Source organism: Barbatula barbatula, assembly GCF_947034865.1.
Source record: "Barbatula barbatula genome assembly, chromosome: 18".
Lineage (NCBI taxonomy): Eukaryota > Metazoa > Chordata > Actinopteri > Cypriniformes > Nemacheilidae > Barbatula > Barbatula barbatula.
In genome coordinates, this window is record NC_136781.1 from 4,840,933 (window position 1) to 4,860,704 (window position 19,772).

Genomic DNA, 19,772 nt, shown 5'->3' on the forward strand with positions numbered 1-19,772 from the left:
AAAATATGACATACATGAATGGAGTACATTTTAAAGGGATAGTTCACCCTAAAATGAAAATTCTGTCATCATTTACTTTCCTGAAGATGACCCAGTTAACGGTCTGTACATTGCTGGGACACCACTAACGTACTCGGTTACTTACGTAACCTCGGTTCCCTGAGATACGGGAACGAGTACTGCGTAGCAGGACGCTATGGGGAAAACTTGGCTCGGAGACAGGGTAAAGCAGGGAAACCCTGAAAGCGGCGAAGGCCAAGCTAGAAGGTGGCCTAGACCGGTTATCGTCCCAAAGTAATTAAGTGCTGGCGTGGCTATAGCCATGGCTCAGCGACCTAATTCAAGTAGAAAGGACCCGGGCCTGAAGGGCCGGAACGTCCAGATTGTAAAATCTTGTAAAAGTGGACGGCGAAGCCCAGCAGGCCGCCGCACAGATATCTTTTATAGAGACACCGCTATACCATGCCCAGGAAGAGGCAACGCCTCTAGTGGAATGGGCTCTAACTCTCGTGGGACATTGAAGGCCCAAGGAAGAGTAAGCCAGCGATATAGCCTCAACTATCCACTTCGATTGTCTATGTTTCGAGACCGAGGACCCTTTGGTGCGGTCGCCGAAGCACACAAAGAGCTGTTCCGACCGTCTGAATAGGGCGGAGCGCTCAATGTATATTTTTAATGCTCTGACTGGGCAGAGCAGACTAAGCTCTGGGTCCCGCTCGGAGGAGGGGAGAGCAGAGAGCGAAATGACCTGTGCTCTGAACGGAGTAGAGAGCACCTTAGGTACATAGCCATGCCTTGGTTTGAGGACGACTCTGGCGTCGTTCGGCCCAAATTCCAGACGGGATGGGCTCACAGAGAGAGCCTGTAGGTCCCCCACACGCTTCACCGATGCTAAAGCGAGAAGCAGAGCGGTCTTGAGTGTTAATGAACGGAGGTCCGTAGATAGCAGAGGCTCAAAGGGAGGACCCTTTAGAGCCCTCAGGACCGTGGGCAGATCCCAAGTGGGAACTGTAAGAGGGCAAGGGGGGTGTAGCCGCCTGGAGCCCTTCAGGAAACGAACGATAAGATCGTTCTTGCCCACTCCTTGTCCTCCGATGAGGGCATGTGAGGCTGAAATAGCCGCCACATAGACTTTGAGTGTGGAAGGGGCACGGCCGTTATCCAACAACTCTTGTAAGAATGACAGTATCAGCGATATGTCACAGGACACTGGGTCAGCGCCACGTGTTGCACACCAGGAGGCAAAGACAGACCATTTGAGGGCGTAGAGACGTCTAGTGGACGGGGCTCTAGCCTGTGATATGGTGTTCAGTACGCTCTCTGGGAGGTCCGTAGGCTCCCGTCGAGAGGCCAAAGGTGCAGAGCCCACAGCTCTGGCTGGGGGTGCCATATCGTGTTCCCTGCCTGAGAGAGGAGGTCCCGCCTCAGGGGAATGGGCCACGGGGCTGCTACTAGCAGCTGGGAGAGATCCGCGACCCAAGGCTGGTTCGTCCACAGAGGGGCTGCTGGTTCGTCCACAGAGGGGCTACCAATAGCACTCGGTGCGCTTGATCCCTGATTCTCCTGATCGTCTGCTGCAAGAGCGCGATCGGGGGAAAAGCATAGAGGAGCCGGTTGGGCCAAGGCGTCCTTGCCCTTCGAGAAGTACGTCGGGCAATGAGTATTGTCTTCTGAGGCAAAAAGGTCGACTTCCGCCTTGCCGAAGATTTGCCAGATTCGCTGAACCGACAAGAACCACTCGTCCAGGCGGCTGCGAGTGGGTTCCTCTGGGGGAGACCTTCGTGAGGACCCGGAAGAGCTCGGAGTCCGCACTGGGGGCGTGTCTGCCGGGTTCTGGAGACGGCGAGGGGGCGGGGTCATCCAACGAACCCGCTAACTCCTCCCCGTCTGAAGCCGCTAACGACATGGCGTCGTCATCCTCCGGTTCGTTTCCACCGAACGAGATCATGTCACAGGCGGCCGCCAGTGGACGCTGATCTGTTCGGGTGAAACAGACCGGGGAAACATCTCTCTGCGGGGAAGGCGAGGCACGGCGAGCCGGCGTGAGCTCGCGCTTCCCCGAGCGCTTTGCTCCTCTACCCCGCTGCTTCGCTCGCACAGTGTCCTGTGCGCGCAGAGGCGGGGGGGGAGGGGCGGAGTCGCTCTCTAAAAAAGAAAGCTATCCGCGAGCGCAGAGAGGAGAGACTCATACTCTCGCAGTGAGAGCATTCCGTCTCTTTGAGCGCGTCCTTTGCGTAGGAGAGACCCAGACATGAGACGCACTCCTCGTGCCCGTCAGCGGCGTGTAGGAAAACCCCACACGAGCGACAGGTACGGCGCGGCATTGTAGCGCAGTGAAAACTGCACGTGAATGCCGCAGGAAATTTGCTCTAACACTCTCTGAAAAGAAAGTGTGTGAAAATATGCTCTTTCAGCGTCGCCGGATAGCGGCAGGGAAAAGACCGTGCTGAACAGCGAGAACCGTTCGCTCGCGAAGCCGCCCACAGAATCCGCCGGAGCGAAGCCGCTGACGAAGCCGCTGAAGCGAAGGCGCTGAGCAGGAGGTCGAATCCGCTGCAGGTGCTCTCTCGACGGCGAAGCAGTCAGTCTCGGGAAGCGAAGACGAGTCGTCGCTGAAGGAGAAGAGATCTGAAGACCCTACGGCGATGTGTCTGCTTATATAGCCATAAGCCCCGCCCATTTTGGCGGGTGCCATCGCCATTGGTCCGGCAGCTCCGCTAGGATTGGTTTAAAGCTCTGCTTTTTTCCAACCAATCACCGTGCAGTTTCACTGCGCTTTTGAATTGCTTCAGTCATCGGAGAAAAAGGAGTTTTCCCCATAGCGTCCTGCTACGCAGTACGAGTGAAGTATCGATAGGGAACCACATTTAACAAAACGCATGAAAAAGTCTTTTTCAATTTTTCCACAAAAAGGGTCAAATGACATGCAGGTTGTTTTTCATCTTTCATCAATGACTTTTGTTTCAAACTTTTATTACACTGAGAATCGGGCAGGAAATGAAAGAGAAGATTACTAGACGCTTTCATATCTTGAGGGGGTTATGTGCTTTATTCAAGTAATCACAAACTTTGAGGAGATATGAAGTATTGATCAAACATGTTCAGAAGCAGCTGCTGCTGGGTGTTTAAAGACCCGGTGCATCATTGCTCAATATTATTCATGACATAGCTTTAAAGGTCCAGTGTGTAGGAGGATCTATTTACAGTGATACAAAATAATATGCATAACTACGTATTTAGAGGAGTATTATAACCTTACATAATGAAGCGTAATGTTTTTATTACCTTAGAATGAGCTATTTAGATCCACATACACCGCAGGTTCCCTTACATACGCCATTTTGTTTCTACAGGCGCTCTTAACAGACAAACTGCTCTACACAATGCGAAAATCTCCTTCGTCAAAAAAGTGAAAGAAGTGTATTGCTTTGAAAGGGAGGGGTGAAGTGATCCGTTGGCTACAATTTACAACCTCACCGCTAGATGCTGCTATAATGATGCACTGGACCTTTAATCAAACGTCAGTTTTGTTTAATTTTGACAGAATAATTTATAATATCTATTATTTTATGTACCTATTAGTTCAAAAGTGTAATCACATCTGACTGACTAAGAATATAGTGGCTTCTAAATAAGCATTAGAAAAAGCATAGCAATATGATTATAAATCAAATGTGTGCAATAAATGAAATATTTTATGAATTTCTCAGTAGACAATATGACGTGTGAGCTAAACCTAAAGTTCTGGGTTTTGACCAGCGTTTTGTTTAGTGTTTTTACTTTAAATAAATATTTTGTTAACTGTTTCCTGCTTGCACTTGGCTTCTGTCCATCCCGTTCCGTGACAAAAATAAATAATGTGATAATACTTTGTAATGTAATTAATAAATATTAAGTTTTTGGAATAAAGTCAACAGAATATTAAAGAGTAACCATTACAATGTCCTTAAAATGACATTTCATGCCATATGTAATGTTTCTGTGTTTGAATGTAAGCAGTATGCCAAGTTGTAAAGCCGAAAGTGAACAAATAACAAAGTTATTGGTTTGGGGAAAAAGGAGTCGACTCTGAATCACGCGAACGAGTCGTCTGCCGTTCCAATTTCAGTTCCGGGTCAGATTTGCGTCACTCCATGTATTCCCCGCCTACGTTCCATTTACGACTGCGGTCTTATGGTAGACCAATCACAGCAGACTAGACCATCTGACCAATCAGATCAGAGAGAGCTGATAGAAAAGAGGGGATTAGAGAGATGAATCGCCGAACTAATCATTTGAGAGTCAGTCAAGAAGTAAGATAATAATAACTGCCTATAATTAGAAAATGAAAGTTTTTTTACACCGTCTATGTACGCAAACTTGTTGTTGGTCACTCCTTAAACCAAAGTAGGACCTTATAAATCACAAAATATTTACTCTATAAGCATTACTGCTTTCACACTTCACTGCGCGCTAATATTTTCTTCCAGTGAGCTCAAGACATTTACATAGCAAAAGGGCTGAGGCAGTTTCATTATAGTAGATGTGATGAAATGGAAAAGTACAAATGCCCTACATGCACTCCAAACACATGGACAATAGTCAATTAATGAGGTACAAGCAGACCTAAGCAACCCAGTCTAAAACGGTCTGGATAACAAATTTAAATCCAGTCTCTGTTTTGAGACTGATGGCTTGTTGAATTCACTCCCTCATTACCAAAGATTGCTTTGAAAATCCCATAGAAGTGTTTAGAATGCAATATGAGCTTTTCTAAAGGCTTTACCTTATTATTTCTCCACCATCCCTGCGTAGATTGCTTGTCATTTTCCCCCTGGGTATAGATACCAGGATGGCTCAAGATTATTAATTTCTCAAAATTCCCTGTCTTTTTTTATAAAGGTTAATAAAGTTTAATAAAGGCGCACTTTTAGCCTTAATGTTCGACAGAGAGCCTGTTAGAGAGTCATGTTGGACCACAGATGACCTGTCAGAGGTGTCAGAAGCATTTGCATTCCCTGGATTTGGGACCAGTCATTCGCTCTGGGTGGCAGGGTGCGTTGAATTATCCAAGTGCTGAAAACATCCAATTGCACTGATTTGTTGACAGAGTTCGAGGTAAATTGTGTCCGGGCCACTTGAGCTGCAAAAATATAGATTTTTCTTTACACATTTTCTCCAACTGCTTTTGGTCGGATCAGTAGATCCCTAACCCTAACCCATCTCAATGACACGGGTCACCCAAAAACTAAGATTCTTTCATTGTTTACTCACCATTTCCAAACCTGTATATGACTTTCTACTTACATTTAGTCATTCCGAACCTGTATATGACTTTCTACTTACATTTACATTTAGTCATTATACTTCTGCAGAACACAAAAGAAGATATATTTTGAAGTACGATATTCGAAAGCATCTTTGGTACAGCACCTGTATTAGTTTGGCCAACCAGAATCAAGATTACAGCTAACAGCATTGTCTTTTATTGGTCCTTGGGCCAACCAGAATCAAGATTACAACTAACAGCATCGTCTTTTATTGGTCCTTGGGCCAACCAGACTCGGCATCATCTTTTATTGGTCCTTGGGCCAACCAGAATCAAGATTACAACTAACAGCATCGTCTTTTATTGGTCCTTGGGCCAACCAGACTCGGCATCATCTTTTATTGGTCCTTGGGCCAACAAGAATCAAGATTACAACTAACAGCATCGTCTTTTATTGGTCCTTGGGCCAACCAGACTCGGCATCATCTTTTATTGGTCCTTGGGCCAACCAGAATCAAGATTACAACTAACAGCATCGTCTTTTATTGGTCCTTGGGCCAACCAGACTCGGCATCATCTTTTATTGGTCCTTGGGCCAACAAGAATCAAGATTACAACTAACAGCATTGTCTTTTTTTGGTCCTTGGACCAACCAGAATCACCGTTCTAAACGTCATGTTAACGAACGCAAAGTGGCTGTCGAAGAAAAAATGGTGTTGATATTTATTATTCAGTTCACCCATGTGATCAGAACGACTAAGTTATGAGAGACAGTTGCCAGTCTCCCTTTTGAATTTTCCCTTCTAGGGTTCTGCCCTTCTAAGTGTGTAAGGTACTTGGGTGCGATTGATTTCCGTGCGAAATTTCAGTCCCAGAAGCTGTAGTTTACAGATGATATTTAATCATTATTTTGTAGACCGATCAACTGCTTCATAAAACATGAATATATCTCCAGAAGCCGCGGGGATTACTTTTGTATTGCTTGTATCAGTTTTTTCCCCTTTCTGTTTTATGAAAGTTCCAAATAAAAAGAAAATTTTATAGCTCACATCAATCAGGTCCTGCAGTTTATTTCTCTTAAAAACTCTCTTAACATCAGTCCTGCGCTTTATATGCTCAATCCTGCATGTTTCAAAACCTCAGACACACAAGCACTTTGTTTCCGATGGACCAGTTTGTATTATGAAAGACTTCGGAAGGTGCGCCTCTCAGAAAACCTGGACAAATGAAGATCATTTTATATGTTTAATCTCAAGAATGTGAAGATCTCAAATCCAAACAAAATCCATATTTTTAACATTTTCCTGTAGCTCAAAATTATTGTCACGTGATCAGCTGCTACTTCATAGGTGTCATGTGGTGCATTTAAAAAACAATGACAAAAGAAAATGACAATACGACCCCCCCCCCCCACCCCTGTTGTATGGCTGTCATCTTTTTCACCTCTTCTGTGTTTGCAGGTCTGAAGAATTTTATATGTGAGCTCTCTCTTAAATGCAAACATGAGGAATTTTGGACCCTACTGATGGGTGTTTTAAACACTTGTTTAACGGTTTTAATTGCAAAGTATTTTAAGTGTAAAAATATTATTTTAGCTATAAGGATAAATTGAGATCAAATGCATGTGATTAGGGAAATCTTTGTGGAACTTCCAAAACACTAGTCTGCTTAAAGCACTGTGCAGAAGGATTATAGGGGTTATTTGTTCAGCTTGACTATTTACATATTAACAAATATCACAACTTTAAAGATCAAATGCAGAACACATGAAGTAGTGCATCTAAAGAGCTTTTATCTGCGATGTCTTTCCCTTTCCTATCTCCATCCCTCTCTCTGTCCTTATCTTCATTTTCCTCTCTCTATCCTTTCTATTCTATCACCCAGTGATTGGGACCGTCCCAGCTGACTGCCAGTGCAGAGATCTGGAGCTCGACTGTGATGGTGCACACTTCAAAGACGTACCCACTGTATCAGTTAATGTCACCATGATGTGAGTTTTAAAAAAAAACAGCTTTTTTCATATCGCTGTACAATCTTCATTTTCTGCCGTTTCCTAACTCTCATGTAAATATATAATAGACAAAAATAAAAGAAAGTATGACCTGAAAGCCATTAAGACAAACAAAGGTATGATTGCTTCCAATTGGAAAATACAATATAAAAAGGCACGATTTCAAGTAATCAGTAATGTACAAGACTCTTATGTAGCAGACTACCCATATATTCTCTATACCAGTGGTTCTCAAACTTTTTGGTTGTAGGGTCCCCTTTGTGTAGAGTGCATCATTTTGCGGCCCCCATAGTAAACACTTATAATCTTAAACTTAGAATTATAATCAAAGCATAACATATTCATTATAAAATGCTGGAACATCAATTCTATTGGTTGGTGGCCTTATTTGTCAGAAAATTGGTTGCACAATATTTAGGATCAATTTCTATATTTCATAAAATGCAGGGTTCTTCATGGGGTGTAGGAAGGTGTGAAAGTATGCCGGTGCTGATCCAGTGATAGTCCTGTAGGCAAGTATCAGCGACTTCAACCGGTAGCCAGTGGAGAGAGATGAAAAATGATGGAGTGGTTTGATAGACTTTGCAGAAAGACCAGCAAGGAGAGCATTGCAGTAGTCCAACCTTGAGATTGCCAGGGCCTGGATAAGGAGTTGTGCCGCATGCTCAGTGAGATAGGGTCTAAACTTTCTAATGTTGAATAAGGCATATCGGCGTGATCGCGTTGTCTTTGCAATGTGATCACTGAAGAACAGCTGAGCTGAAGTACAAGTCAAGTATGACTCTGAGGTTCCTGGCTTTTACAATATATTGATTGGATTGGATTGGATTCAATTTATTGTCATTACACACATACAAGTACAGTGCAACGAAATGTATTTTTAGAAGAAGATAAAGCATAACATGGGGAAGGTGAGGAGAAAAACATGTACACAATACACCATAGACAAGACTTGCAACAGGGATAAGTAATACAGTTCCGACAAGCAGCCATCTGATCCTGCTGCCATGGTGGCGCCGTATACAGACCCGATTGTCAGGCTGGCGGGTCAAATCGACGGAGGCGATGGATCTGGGGATGGAAGACCGCCCTCGAGTGCGGCCTATGTTTGTGTGTGATACATTGATGCACTAAAGTCAATAGTTTGTATGCATTTTGAGTGATTTCAGTGAAAACATACATACAACAATTACATACAACACATGAAGATCATTGACTACTTAGAAACGTTTAACAAATTAATAACTAATAAAATTGTAGTCAGTGGATTCTTTTTTTCCTGTGGGCTTTTTTCTAAGCATATAATATTTGTTTCAGTTTGTAAATTCAGTCAAACCAAAATGTATTCAGACACCGATAGCATTTCGCACATTATCACAGTTTATTCACTGTTTAGAATATGATAATAAAATATGACAAGAATTCAGAGTTCGTCTGTATCAGGAAAAATTCATCTGGATAATATCAGATAACTTCGATAGAAAGTTGGATGAGGTTAAATAGGTGTCAGGTGTTAAATTTAAATACACAGTAAGATAAAACCAATTCGGGGCTGTATACACAGTCAGTGTCCTGTGAGCTTTTTTCTGTTCATTTTCTATATTTTCTTTGTAAATAAATACCTAAAAAGTTAATAATTTTGTACCATTTTGTACCTCCTAATTTGATGGTTCAATCGATTAAAATAAAATATTATACGAATATGCTCCCCCAGATCACTTTCCCCCAGGCCATTGCTGTAGGATTGAGAGAAAAAAGCAGTGTCTAGACCAGCGGTTACCAAACATTTCAGCCCGCAACCCCCAAAATAACAGTGCCAGCGACTCGGGACCCCCACTATCCTCGGGGGTATTTTGAAGTATACAAACGTTGTGTGCAAATGCGCTCATGCACCTATTCAAGTCTTCTCTGTCAAAAAGTGAAATCTACCTTTGTACAATTAAGCAAGATGTGATGTGAATAAATGCAATTTCACCCTCTGATTTGAGGTAGAGAGACAGCGTGTCATCTCTCTATGAAAATCACTGCTTTTTAACCGTCTCCTGTTATTGAGCAATGTTACTTTTGTTTTAGTGATGTCAGACGTTCCCTTTCAGACCGTGTGTCTTCCTGAATTCACATGACTAAATACAGACATCTAATCCAGATACAGTATGTCCAGTGTCAAAGAACGAGCTATTTTGAAAGTATATAAAAAATATGTGTGGCCTTTATTGTTCAATGGCCTACTTCAAAGATTGTATTAAAAACAATAATTTTATATAATATATATTCCAAAATAAATAAAGATTTTGAACTATATCTCAGATGGGATTTGTGTTGCTGCGTGGGATGGCTGTTTAATCCTTCATAAAAGAAAACATAAGCACACTATTTTTTTCTTCCCATTTTTCAGATGCGTTTGCTTAGTTCAAAGCTAATGTTGCGGTTCATCTCAGAGCTGGTTGGCTGATTCGTGGCATGAACCAGCTCTTTAACTGCAAAAGTTTTTGTCACGTCTATAGAGAAGATTAATGGGAGAAACTTTCTGAGCCACGGCCAGTGTGAAATGTACTCTGTTGCACTATATAACAACAAACACACACATTTCGCCAAAACAATTTCTTGGTCTCTTGTACTCCTTTCAGGTCTCTCCAGAGGAACCGGTTGAGAATGCTGAATCCTGATATGTTCTTCAACTACCAGAGCCTTCAAAAGCTGTAAGACCATATCAGCTCCTCCAAAAAAACTCTCTTGTTATTTTTCTTTATAGATGCTATAATGGTGCAAATGCATTTTGGCTTTATCGCAGATGTTTATAAAAATTTAGCTTGAGAACCGCCCTATGGGAGCTCTGTAAAGTATAAGTGAGATAAAACTCTCCCTGTGGAATAAAACCTTCTGTTCTCTGCACTAGTTTTATCTGTGCAGAGACAAACAAACCGAGGAACTTAAGAGCGTTATTTTTTAACCTGACAAATCTGTCTCAATGTTTTGTTTAGTTTTTCTTTCCCCATGCTGTTGAGTTTTTGTGTGCTTGCATGGCTCACCCAGATGTTTTCTTTCGTCTGGTGTTCTTGTTTGGTTCAGGAGCGCCAGCTGACTCTGACGGAATCAAATCCGTATTTTTGTCCTCTAGCTAAACATGCATTATCTAGTGACAGATGGTGGCTCAGTTGTATGATCGGACTTAATCCTTCAGCTGTGGCAAACAATCGTTGTGGGAATAGAAAGCACAATGCCTTCATGGTCAAATGGCTTGTACAATACAAAAACAATCAACTTTTCTAGATTATTGCTTCTACAGAATAAGTGTGTAAGAACGCTGTGGCGTGCAGGGCGAGTCAAGAGCCGTGAGGTAACGGGGCCTCAACACCGGCAATTTCAACACCGCTCGTGCTTTGAAAAGGGGCGGAAATTGTAAAAAACCCCGGGTTTGTGAAATAAAACCTGCCCTCGACCAGGTTAGGTTGACAGAGTAGGTTACAATGGTTACTCACTCTGAGCATAAGATACCTCGATTTCTGAAACGGGCTTGACTTACCCTGCGGTCGCGGGTTTGACATAACTCGCGTTCTGAAACCGAAAACCCAGAGTATCCCGTTTTCTGGGGTTAACTTCTGAGTTTGCTCTTACCCTGCTTTCCCCCAGGCCTGGACTTTATGTGACGTGTTATTGTGTTTGTGTCGCATTTTAAGCTTGATGTTTGTTTTGTCATATTAAAAGTTGTTTTACGTTCACCTCCTTCCTTCCTTTTATTGAAACTTGCTACAACCACATGCTAGGGTATTGTGGGTGGTTGCCAGAGATTGCTGTTTGGTTAAAGTCTTCTGAATAGAACGAATTCCATTATATATAATCAGAAAGCCAAGGAGGACAGCATCTTTCACGAATGTGATTTCTATGCGTGTCATGTTTCAGATATCTCCAGCACAACCGAATTAAGGTGGTGCACCCCCATGCTTTTGGAGGTCTCTACAATCTTACGAGACTGTGAGTTTTAACAACAGCAGACTTCAATATCCATTTCGCGAATACTTTAAAACTCTTGGATTAATATTATGTGTCTCCACCCTGAAGTTTTTTCAATGGATCTCTTCTTTTTCAGATATCTTAGCTATAATCGAATCACCACTTTACTTCCTGGAGTATTTCAGGACTTGAACAAATTAGAATGGCTGTGAGTGTTTTTCACGATCTCATCTGATTTGTAGGTGTCAAAGAAATGTTTAGATACATCCAGAGGTACTGTAATGCTTTACGGCAGTCAAAAGAACAAAAGCAATTGCTTAGTTTAACCTCAATACCTTAAGTCTCCTGAATGATTAAAATCCCTGAAATTACTGATATCGCTTCACATTTTAAATGGTGAGATCAAGCAAGCAAAACCTTTGTTCTCACCCTATTTCATATGTGGGTCCTTTATTACTCATTAGCAGTCTATGAACCCTTCACGCAATGTTCAGACCTGCTCTAAAGATGCCGGAGTTTTGATTGAACTTCCAGCACACGTCTAATTGAATGGCATTGAATTATGGATCATAGCCCTTTTGCATCAATTAGAGAATTTGAGCAAATATTGGACAAAACACTTCAGACTGTGAGGCAGCAATGTTTTTTTAATGAGCTTCTCCGTTTTTGTTCCTGAAGGATTCTGGAGAACAACAATATTCAACACATCACATCTTTGACCTTCTCTGGTTTGCATTCACTCGTGCTCCTGTGAGTACTTGGCTGTTTCAGTCACTCACATTTTAAAAAGCCTTTATTAACATTATAAAAAAAGGTGTTTATATGTAAATCTTGGATTCGACATGAATGCATTTGAAGGATTTGTAAGGATTGTTATGTTTGGATTTAAAAGTGTGCTGTGTGTCTTTCAGGGTGTTACTAAACAATGCCCTCACAAAGCTTGATGATATTTGCTTGGAGATGCCACGATTAAACTGGCTGTGAGTTTGAATGCAACGCGAACACACAAAATGCACTCTTGTTATTCCCTGTTTCATCATCCGAGAAATGTTAAAAGATAAGAAGAAAATGTGATTGTTGTCTTTGGCTTTAATAGAAAACTACTTTGTCCTCCAAATCCAAATCAATAAGTAGAATAGATTTTTCTTGACATTTTTCTACAGTATCTCTTGACTCACACACTTCTTTCTTTGTGCGCTTATGATTACAGAGACGTTGAAGGAAATAAGATAGAAACTGTGGGAAACGTAACGTTCAGGTCCTGTAACATGTTAACAGTGTTGTAAGTGTTCCCACCCTTCTTTTTTGTAAACCAAGGCTATTAAGGTTATTATACTGTATAAAGTTAAGATCCTTCTTTCCCAAACCCCTGAAATCGGTTCAAATTCGATTTTTAGGAAAAGATTTAAGTCTCCTCAGTTTTTGCTATTAAAACAGCAAAGGACTGATGGTGTTCCTCAAACTGTGGGCACTTTTATACATTTTCAAGTTCAGACACATTTTTCAGTATATTTATCCACCAACAATGCCCAACTCTGGATATACACGGATGTTGTCTACCCAAACTACACTATCTTAATTTATAAAAAAAAATTACATACACGCCCACGCCACCCGAGTTCGATTCCTATTTTGACAGTCCTTTGCAGATCCCACATCCTATCTCTCCACCCAACGCTTTCCTATACTGTAGGCCTATACACTGTAAAAAAGAGCTGCAATTTTACAGAATTTTTGTGTTGTTTTTTCAAACAAAAAAATTGAAACTGTAAAAACTAATTACAGAAAATGACTGCAAATTCATAAGAAAACCACGAAAAAACATCTAATTTTACATGAAAGAAATGTTATTATGTAATTCGGCAGAGTAGTTCTGTCGTTGCACAAGATTCACAAGAACTGGAATGGAAAAGGAGGATTTTTGACCGGCAAATATGAGTGTTTTTTCGATGAAAAATGAATTAACATATAAGCGATATGACACATACTCTTTACATTAATGAGCACTTCGTTGAGACAAAACAACTCGATATGTTATACGACCCGAAATTAGTCGGCAGACTTTGGCATCGCAAAAGCTAAACGGGGCCATCTTGTGCGACTAGCCCGTTACAGGCATAAAAAGCCCATAAAATATAGCTTTAAAAAACAAGTTTTACAATTCAAACAAATCCAGAATCCATTGTTTAGAATATCATAAATTTCAAAATGTTGTTATTCATATTTTATGATATATGTTGTTTTAAAATAAAAAATATACATAAATAATAAAGAAATATTACTGATAATAACATGGTACAGTAAACTGCTTCCAGCAGAGTTAAATCTCTTTTTCATTCAACAAAATGAAATATTAAATATGCTAGTTCGAAATAAATAACTATTGAGAAATGAAAGTGCAAGCAGCCGTGAAAACACTCATTTACATATTATACATATTAAGCAAAATAACAAATTGTGTGGACTTGAATCATGAATATGATGCAATATTATCCTATTATAATTTCATTATAATATAATGATTATATGTAAGAATGACTCTCCTGATTAAAGGTCAGATACCATTTATACCTTCTGTAATTGTTTATTCTCATCATCATGGCCATGTTGTGTACTTTTGTTGTGTAATGAGTTCTAAAACATTCAATTTCTCTGAACTGCTCGATGCGTTTCTGTCCAGCAGAGATAAATGTTTATTCGTTTTTCAGGGTCCTCCAAAGGAACCACATTAGTTACATCCACGAGCGAGCTTTCTCTCTTCTTCCAAAATTGGGCGAGCTGTAAGTTCTTACGAATTTCCATCATAAACGTTTGCCAAAATAATTACCAGGAGTACCTATTGCCTATTGGAGTAGCTATTTCCGTGGTCTTTTTGAGAAATGAGCAATGATAAAAAATAATGCTCGCATAGATTTTCTCATTCATTTCAAAGTCAACACTTCAATCCGTCGCCGCCTGTTACACCAGTCATCAAAGAGTTATCTGGAAGACTGGCTTACTCATCACTTCTGTCAACAAAGGCCTTTCTGAATGCATGCGGCATAAATGTTTTTTTCTCCCCATAGAGATTTGTCCAGTAACAGAATTGAAGCGATTCCCACTGACCTTTTCATCAGTCTTGGAGATTTGCTTCAACTGTGAGTCATTATTTACTGTAGATTGTGCACATTATCAATGTAATGCCTGTAAACAGAACATTTATTGTAGCTTTGATGTTTATTTTCAACACGTTCTCTGTGCCTTTCGTCTCCAGGAATATTTCATGCAATCCCATCGTGGACTTGAGAGTGGACCATTTTCACAAGTTGCATAAACTAAAGTCACTGTAAGTGTGAAGTCAATGTGAACAATATGCTGATTATGTGATTTTTTTGCATTGAATAACAGACATTTTTACGAAGTAATTTTCCTTTTCCTTTGATTCAACTGCTCTCCAGACACTTTTTCTTTACAATAATTTGATAATGTATTATAACCACAGTTAAAATCTGAACAAGTGTGTCTTACAAATGTTTTGCTTGAAATAATCAGTGATAGCATGACACTAAAATATTTTCTGTCATATATAAGACAAGCACAACTTGAGCATATAGACAAATACCCATTTTTACTTCTCTTACACTGGCTCACTTACGAATTTCTCACATTCACATGAAAACACCTGCAATTTTAGTAATGCGCCGGACCCTCTCAGCACAGCACAAGGCTCGTACCCGAACATCACACTGTACACGTTGTCTCTACCTCTATTCACTATAGAGGACAATCTGCTTCTACGGACACACTTCAAAGATTTCCAGAAAACACCTTGTAAACAAAACTGCAATTTTGTAGGAGAAATAACAACATGAAGAGGGGTAACAATTTGTAAAGTGAATCCCAGAATGTTAACAGGGACCCCTAAGAGAATATTTTTCTGTGTCACAGGAGCATTGAAGGAATCGAAATTGGGAACATTCACAGACAGATGTTTGAGCCTCTCAGAAATCTGACTCACATGTGAGTGCTGCTTTATGATAGATATTAAAGTTTTTTTTGTGCTTCTCACCCACTTGGATGAAAAGCATTCGGTTTTGCATGCCTTGTTGTTAACATTATTTTTCATTTAAATCAATATATCAATAATAAATCAAATGATAAAAACCCAATGTCTTCTTATGTTTGTTTTTACAGTCTCATTAAAAATGCATTAAGACTCTTTAGTTCTTGACCCCGAAAATTGACTCTAAGATTTTATATACTAGGAATTATTCATGTTAATCCTTTTCTCACACAAACGGATGTAGTAATTGGGGATGATCGTGACTTATCGTTCTGAAAGAACCTGACAAAATAGCAGATGTCTGGAATATATCTTTGAGTGTTTGCAATTCTATTTTCAATCTACTTCGGCCACTTGAGGATATGATGTCTTGGGTGTCTGCATTGCATATGGTGCATGTATAGTCTCACTGTTGAAAATGAAAACGCCGTGTGAAAACTTTCAAGTAATTTAAAATGTTTCCTATCCGGTTGGAGTGAAGTGGATATGCTTTTTTGTTTACTATGAAATTCGTCTCAAAACATCCTTGCTGTCTCTGAAATACGTTCATATATCATATTGCAAGTTCATATCAGTCTCTGATATAAACATGTTTTCTAAGTAAGGACATGTTAAGTTTCAGTGCTGAAAGTAACCAGTTCACATGACAGTTAAAAAGTGATCGACATGCAGACAGATAGACATATTATGCTGTGAAAATGTTTAACATTCCCCCCTTTGTTTCCAGCTATTTTAAGAAGTTTCAGTATTGTGGATATGCGCCTCACGTCCGCAGCTGCAAACCCAACACTGATGGCATCTCATCTTTCGAGGACCTGTTGGCCAACATCGTGCTGCGTGTCTTTGTCTGGGTTGTCTCGGCAACAACTTGCTTCGGCAACATCTTTGTGATCTGCATGCGGTCCTACATTCGCTCGGAGAACAAGCTTCACGCCATGTGCATCATCTCCTTATGCTGTAAGACATTTTGCAGCAGTTTCAAAGACATAAGTATGTAATTTCTATATTTTTTGGACATCCACAGACCAGAAAAATCTCAAATATTTACCTCATCTAAAAAGTAGATTCAGAAAAATTGTAAGTAAATTGATCATTTTTGTTTTAGTTTGAATACTTTTTGGACAAATTCCAAATAAAAATATGTTTTATTTGCAGAACGAGACAATGTGGTAAAAATAACAAACTTAGCTGCATGCTCAACTCATAAAAATAAAGGTGCTTTGAAGGTTCGTCACTGCGATGCAATAGAAGAACCATTTTCGGTTCCACACAGAACCATTCAGCCAAACATCTCTTTCTTACCTTTTTATAATCTGAAGAACCTTCTTCTTTTCTTTATGGCACCTTTATTTTTAAGATCGTATATTTCAGATATTCACTACTGCAAAGAATTTCATATTCATTTTTAAACATCGCCATACTAGTGTCTTACATGAATCTGTTCAAAATGAATATACAGTATAATTGAAAATGCTTGTTTTTAATGACAGCTTTCATACGTCTTGGCATTTTCTTAGTAGAAATGCAGATTAAAGGCTCAACTTGAATGGCCTCTTTATTTTTCAAAGCTTAATGTATAGCCATAAGCTGTGTTTTCGCATTGGGGCAAAAAGCAATTTCACACATAATTAATCTGCGTCATTGTATTATATTTTCAATTGCTTTTGGCTCTATGATTTCTGCTCAATGATGTGATGTAAATAAGAGGATACTGTATGAAACTTTCCTGAACCTCATACATTTGTTTCTATCAAAGCATTCAGTTCTTTCCCTGACAAACGTTTTTGAACGAGACATGTAAATAAATGACTTGGGAATCATTATTGGCTGCCAAACAGTGCGCCCAGTAGCCGAATCTCCCTTTGGCTAAATTGTTCGAGATCGTTCAATCCTCTTTCCATGTCAGCCTGACCCCCACGGCGAATTTGCCTCGCTTACGTTTCTGTGAGTGAGAAATGCAGTTTTAACTCAATTTTAGGGCACCAGCAGGGGGGAAATGAACCAGGGAGGAAAGTGCCAGACTGCTATTAGAGGCTTTTACATTTTAGCCTACTTTCACTTTAAGTCAAGAGTTTTATTACTCAAATTGCTTACTCGTGGTTTATAACTCAGCATGCTTGACAGCACCGAATGAAGACTCCATTAAAGTGTCAATCCGTTATCTATCTTAAACCAAATCTAAAAGAAGCACGGCTCTTTTCCTGATATGGTTACTAGATGCCTTTTTTATATATTTCATCTTTATTTGCCTAACACAGGTGCAGATGGTTTGATGGGCGTCTACCTCTTCATGATCGGGGCGTATGACCTGAAGTTTCGTGGCGAATATAACCGTCATGCCCAGACCTGGATGGATAGCACATCGTGCCAGGTGATTGGATCTCTGGCCATGCTGTCCACTGAAGTCTCAGTTTTGCTCCTAACCTACCTCACCCTGGAGAAATACATCTGTATCGTCTACCCGTTCCGTTACCTGACCCCGGGTCGCAGACGCACCGTGACTATACTGGTGGCCATCTGGATTTTGGGATTCATCATTCCCTTTCTACCTCTGGTCTTGAAAGGAGTGTTCAGAAATTTTTATGGAACCAATGGCGTATGTTTCCCTTTGCATTCAGAGCAGCCGGAAACACTCGGTGCGCAAATTTACTCCATCGTCATCTTTCTTGGTGAGCGTGGTGACCTGACATTTTAAAAGTGTAAAAGTAAACATCTTTACTCTATTAGAATTCTCAGCGTGCTATTTCAAATGTATATTTTTCCTTCATCTTGTTTTGTCATTATGGTAAGTATTGTTTTAGATATTGTTGCAAAAGATTATGCTCTATGCGGTTGCTCAATTTGTTGGGTATGATAGAGGTCAATAGAGGTCAAAGTTAGGACTGGATTCGCTGACCATATTGCGAGAGAAAATAAGTCGAGAAAAAATTCAATCATTTACACATTCACGTAATATTTCTTGACCTGAAAAGTGTTTAAAGAGTATGGCACTATTCTCAAGACCTAGTCAACAATTTTTGAAAAAGAATCTGCTAGTGCCTGTGTTTCATATTGGAGCAATTTGATCATTAATTGAGTATTTCCACTTTTATATACGGTATAATAAATCAAAATAGTCTAAACATATCCTGTGTTCTAATAGGTCTGAATCTGGTGGCTTTTCTCATCATCGTGCTGGCCTATGGAAGCATGTTTTACAATATCCAGAGGACAGGAACACAGACGACCAAATATAGCAACCACATCAAGAAAGAGCTGACAATTGCCAAGCGCTTTTTCTCCATCGTGATCACTGATTCATTGTGCTGGATTCCAATTTTCATCCTCAAGATCCTGTCGCTAATGGAGGTCGAAATTCCTGGCAAGTTGTTTGGGCAGTCATTAAAAAGTCTTCAGCCCATCCTCAAAGATAAACTTCAACATTGTTTTGCTTGGTTGGCTTATTTTTTTCTTTTGTTTTCACTTTGCCACAATGTCTTATATTGAAAAAGTTAAAGGCATTCAAACAAGTCAGATGTGCATGTAATACAAAGACTCGTTCACTTGTGAAGCGATGACCATATGATTCACGGCTCATATTTAAATGCGTTCAGTATGCTAAAACACTTATAGGCTTTTCATCCACATTATATGCAACAATTGCTGGGTGAATTGGTTTTACTATATGGCATGGTCATGGTCATGTCTATTATTTTGGCGGCACTAAGCAAAGTCAAGACCTGAGGCCCCCCCACATACATAATTACATTACACCGCTAGTGGCCATATGATGGATGTATCCAAACACACATCAGATGTTTTTCGGAAAAACCCTGTCCCCCTAACTTCTCTTTTTTCTGATGATAATTCAAGTGGACTTTTCAGAAAAACAAAAAATGACCACAAATCCATCATTTTTCTTCTCTTTATGTCCTTTCTGCAGGAACCATCAGTTCGTGGGTTGTTATCTTTATTCTGCCCATCAACAGCGCTCTGAACCCCATTTTGTACACACTGACTACGCGGCCCTTTAAAGAGACGCTTCTGCAGGTGTGGTCCAACTACAGACAGCGAAGACCCCTCCTCAGCAACCACCCTGTGCATTTGCCTTCATTCACATGGCAGGAAATGTGGCCGCTGCAGGAAAACAGCCAATCACTCTGCTCACCTGATTACCTGCCACACCCATCTGAAATGGCCAATACCTCCGGGACGAACCAGTTACTGCCTGTGGAAGTGTCAAACGGGACGTGAGGTGGTCCGGTTGGAGTCCTGCTATCCACACCACCTCATAGCCAGGGTTCATGATTGACGAAGCATACATTTTTGTATGTTTGTTTATGTGCATGAACTTACTACAGGGATCATAAAGAAACACTGCATATAAGGAATGCTTGCTTTTGGGTTTGTGTGTGTTGGGGGGAGTGCTGAGAGACAAGAGCAGGAGATACAAAACAGACAGTGGCAAGATGTTTGTAACAACAGCTCACTCAGGACCATTGAGGTGATTCTGTAATACATTAAAGATGGGGTAACATGCT

The 19,772-nt window shown here is 40.5% G+C and overlaps 1 protein-coding gene across 1 annotated transcript in view; it reads left to right on the forward strand.

Moving 5' to 3' along the window:
• rxfp1 (relaxin family peptide receptor 1) overlaps window positions 1-19,772 on the forward strand; it is a 33,615-nt gene extending 13,843 nt beyond the window's left edge. Inside the window, exons 4-18 of the mRNA XM_079480389.1 lie at window positions 7,133-7,238; window positions 9,887-9,958; window positions 11,160-11,231; window positions 11,347-11,418; window positions 11,889-11,960; window positions 12,122-12,190; window positions 12,421-12,492; window positions 13,919-13,990; window positions 14,276-14,347; window positions 14,464-14,535; window positions 15,138-15,209; window positions 15,980-16,209; window positions 17,511-17,921; window positions 18,395-18,613; window positions 19,175-19,772. Of these exons, the coding sequence (XP_079336515.1) occupies window positions 7,133-7,238; window positions 9,887-9,958; window positions 11,160-11,231; window positions 11,347-11,418; window positions 11,889-11,960; window positions 12,122-12,190; window positions 12,421-12,492; window positions 13,919-13,990; window positions 14,276-14,347; window positions 14,464-14,535; window positions 15,138-15,209; window positions 15,980-16,209; window positions 17,511-17,921; window positions 18,395-18,613; window positions 19,175-19,485 (1,994 nt within the window). The 3' untranslated portion in view covers window positions 19,486-19,772. The remainder of the gene's footprint in view (window positions 1-7,132; window positions 7,239-9,886; window positions 9,959-11,159; window positions 11,232-11,346; window positions 11,419-11,888; window positions 11,961-12,121; window positions 12,191-12,420; window positions 12,493-13,918; window positions 13,991-14,275; window positions 14,348-14,463; window positions 14,536-15,137; window positions 15,210-15,979; window positions 16,210-17,510; window positions 17,922-18,394; window positions 18,614-19,174) is intronic.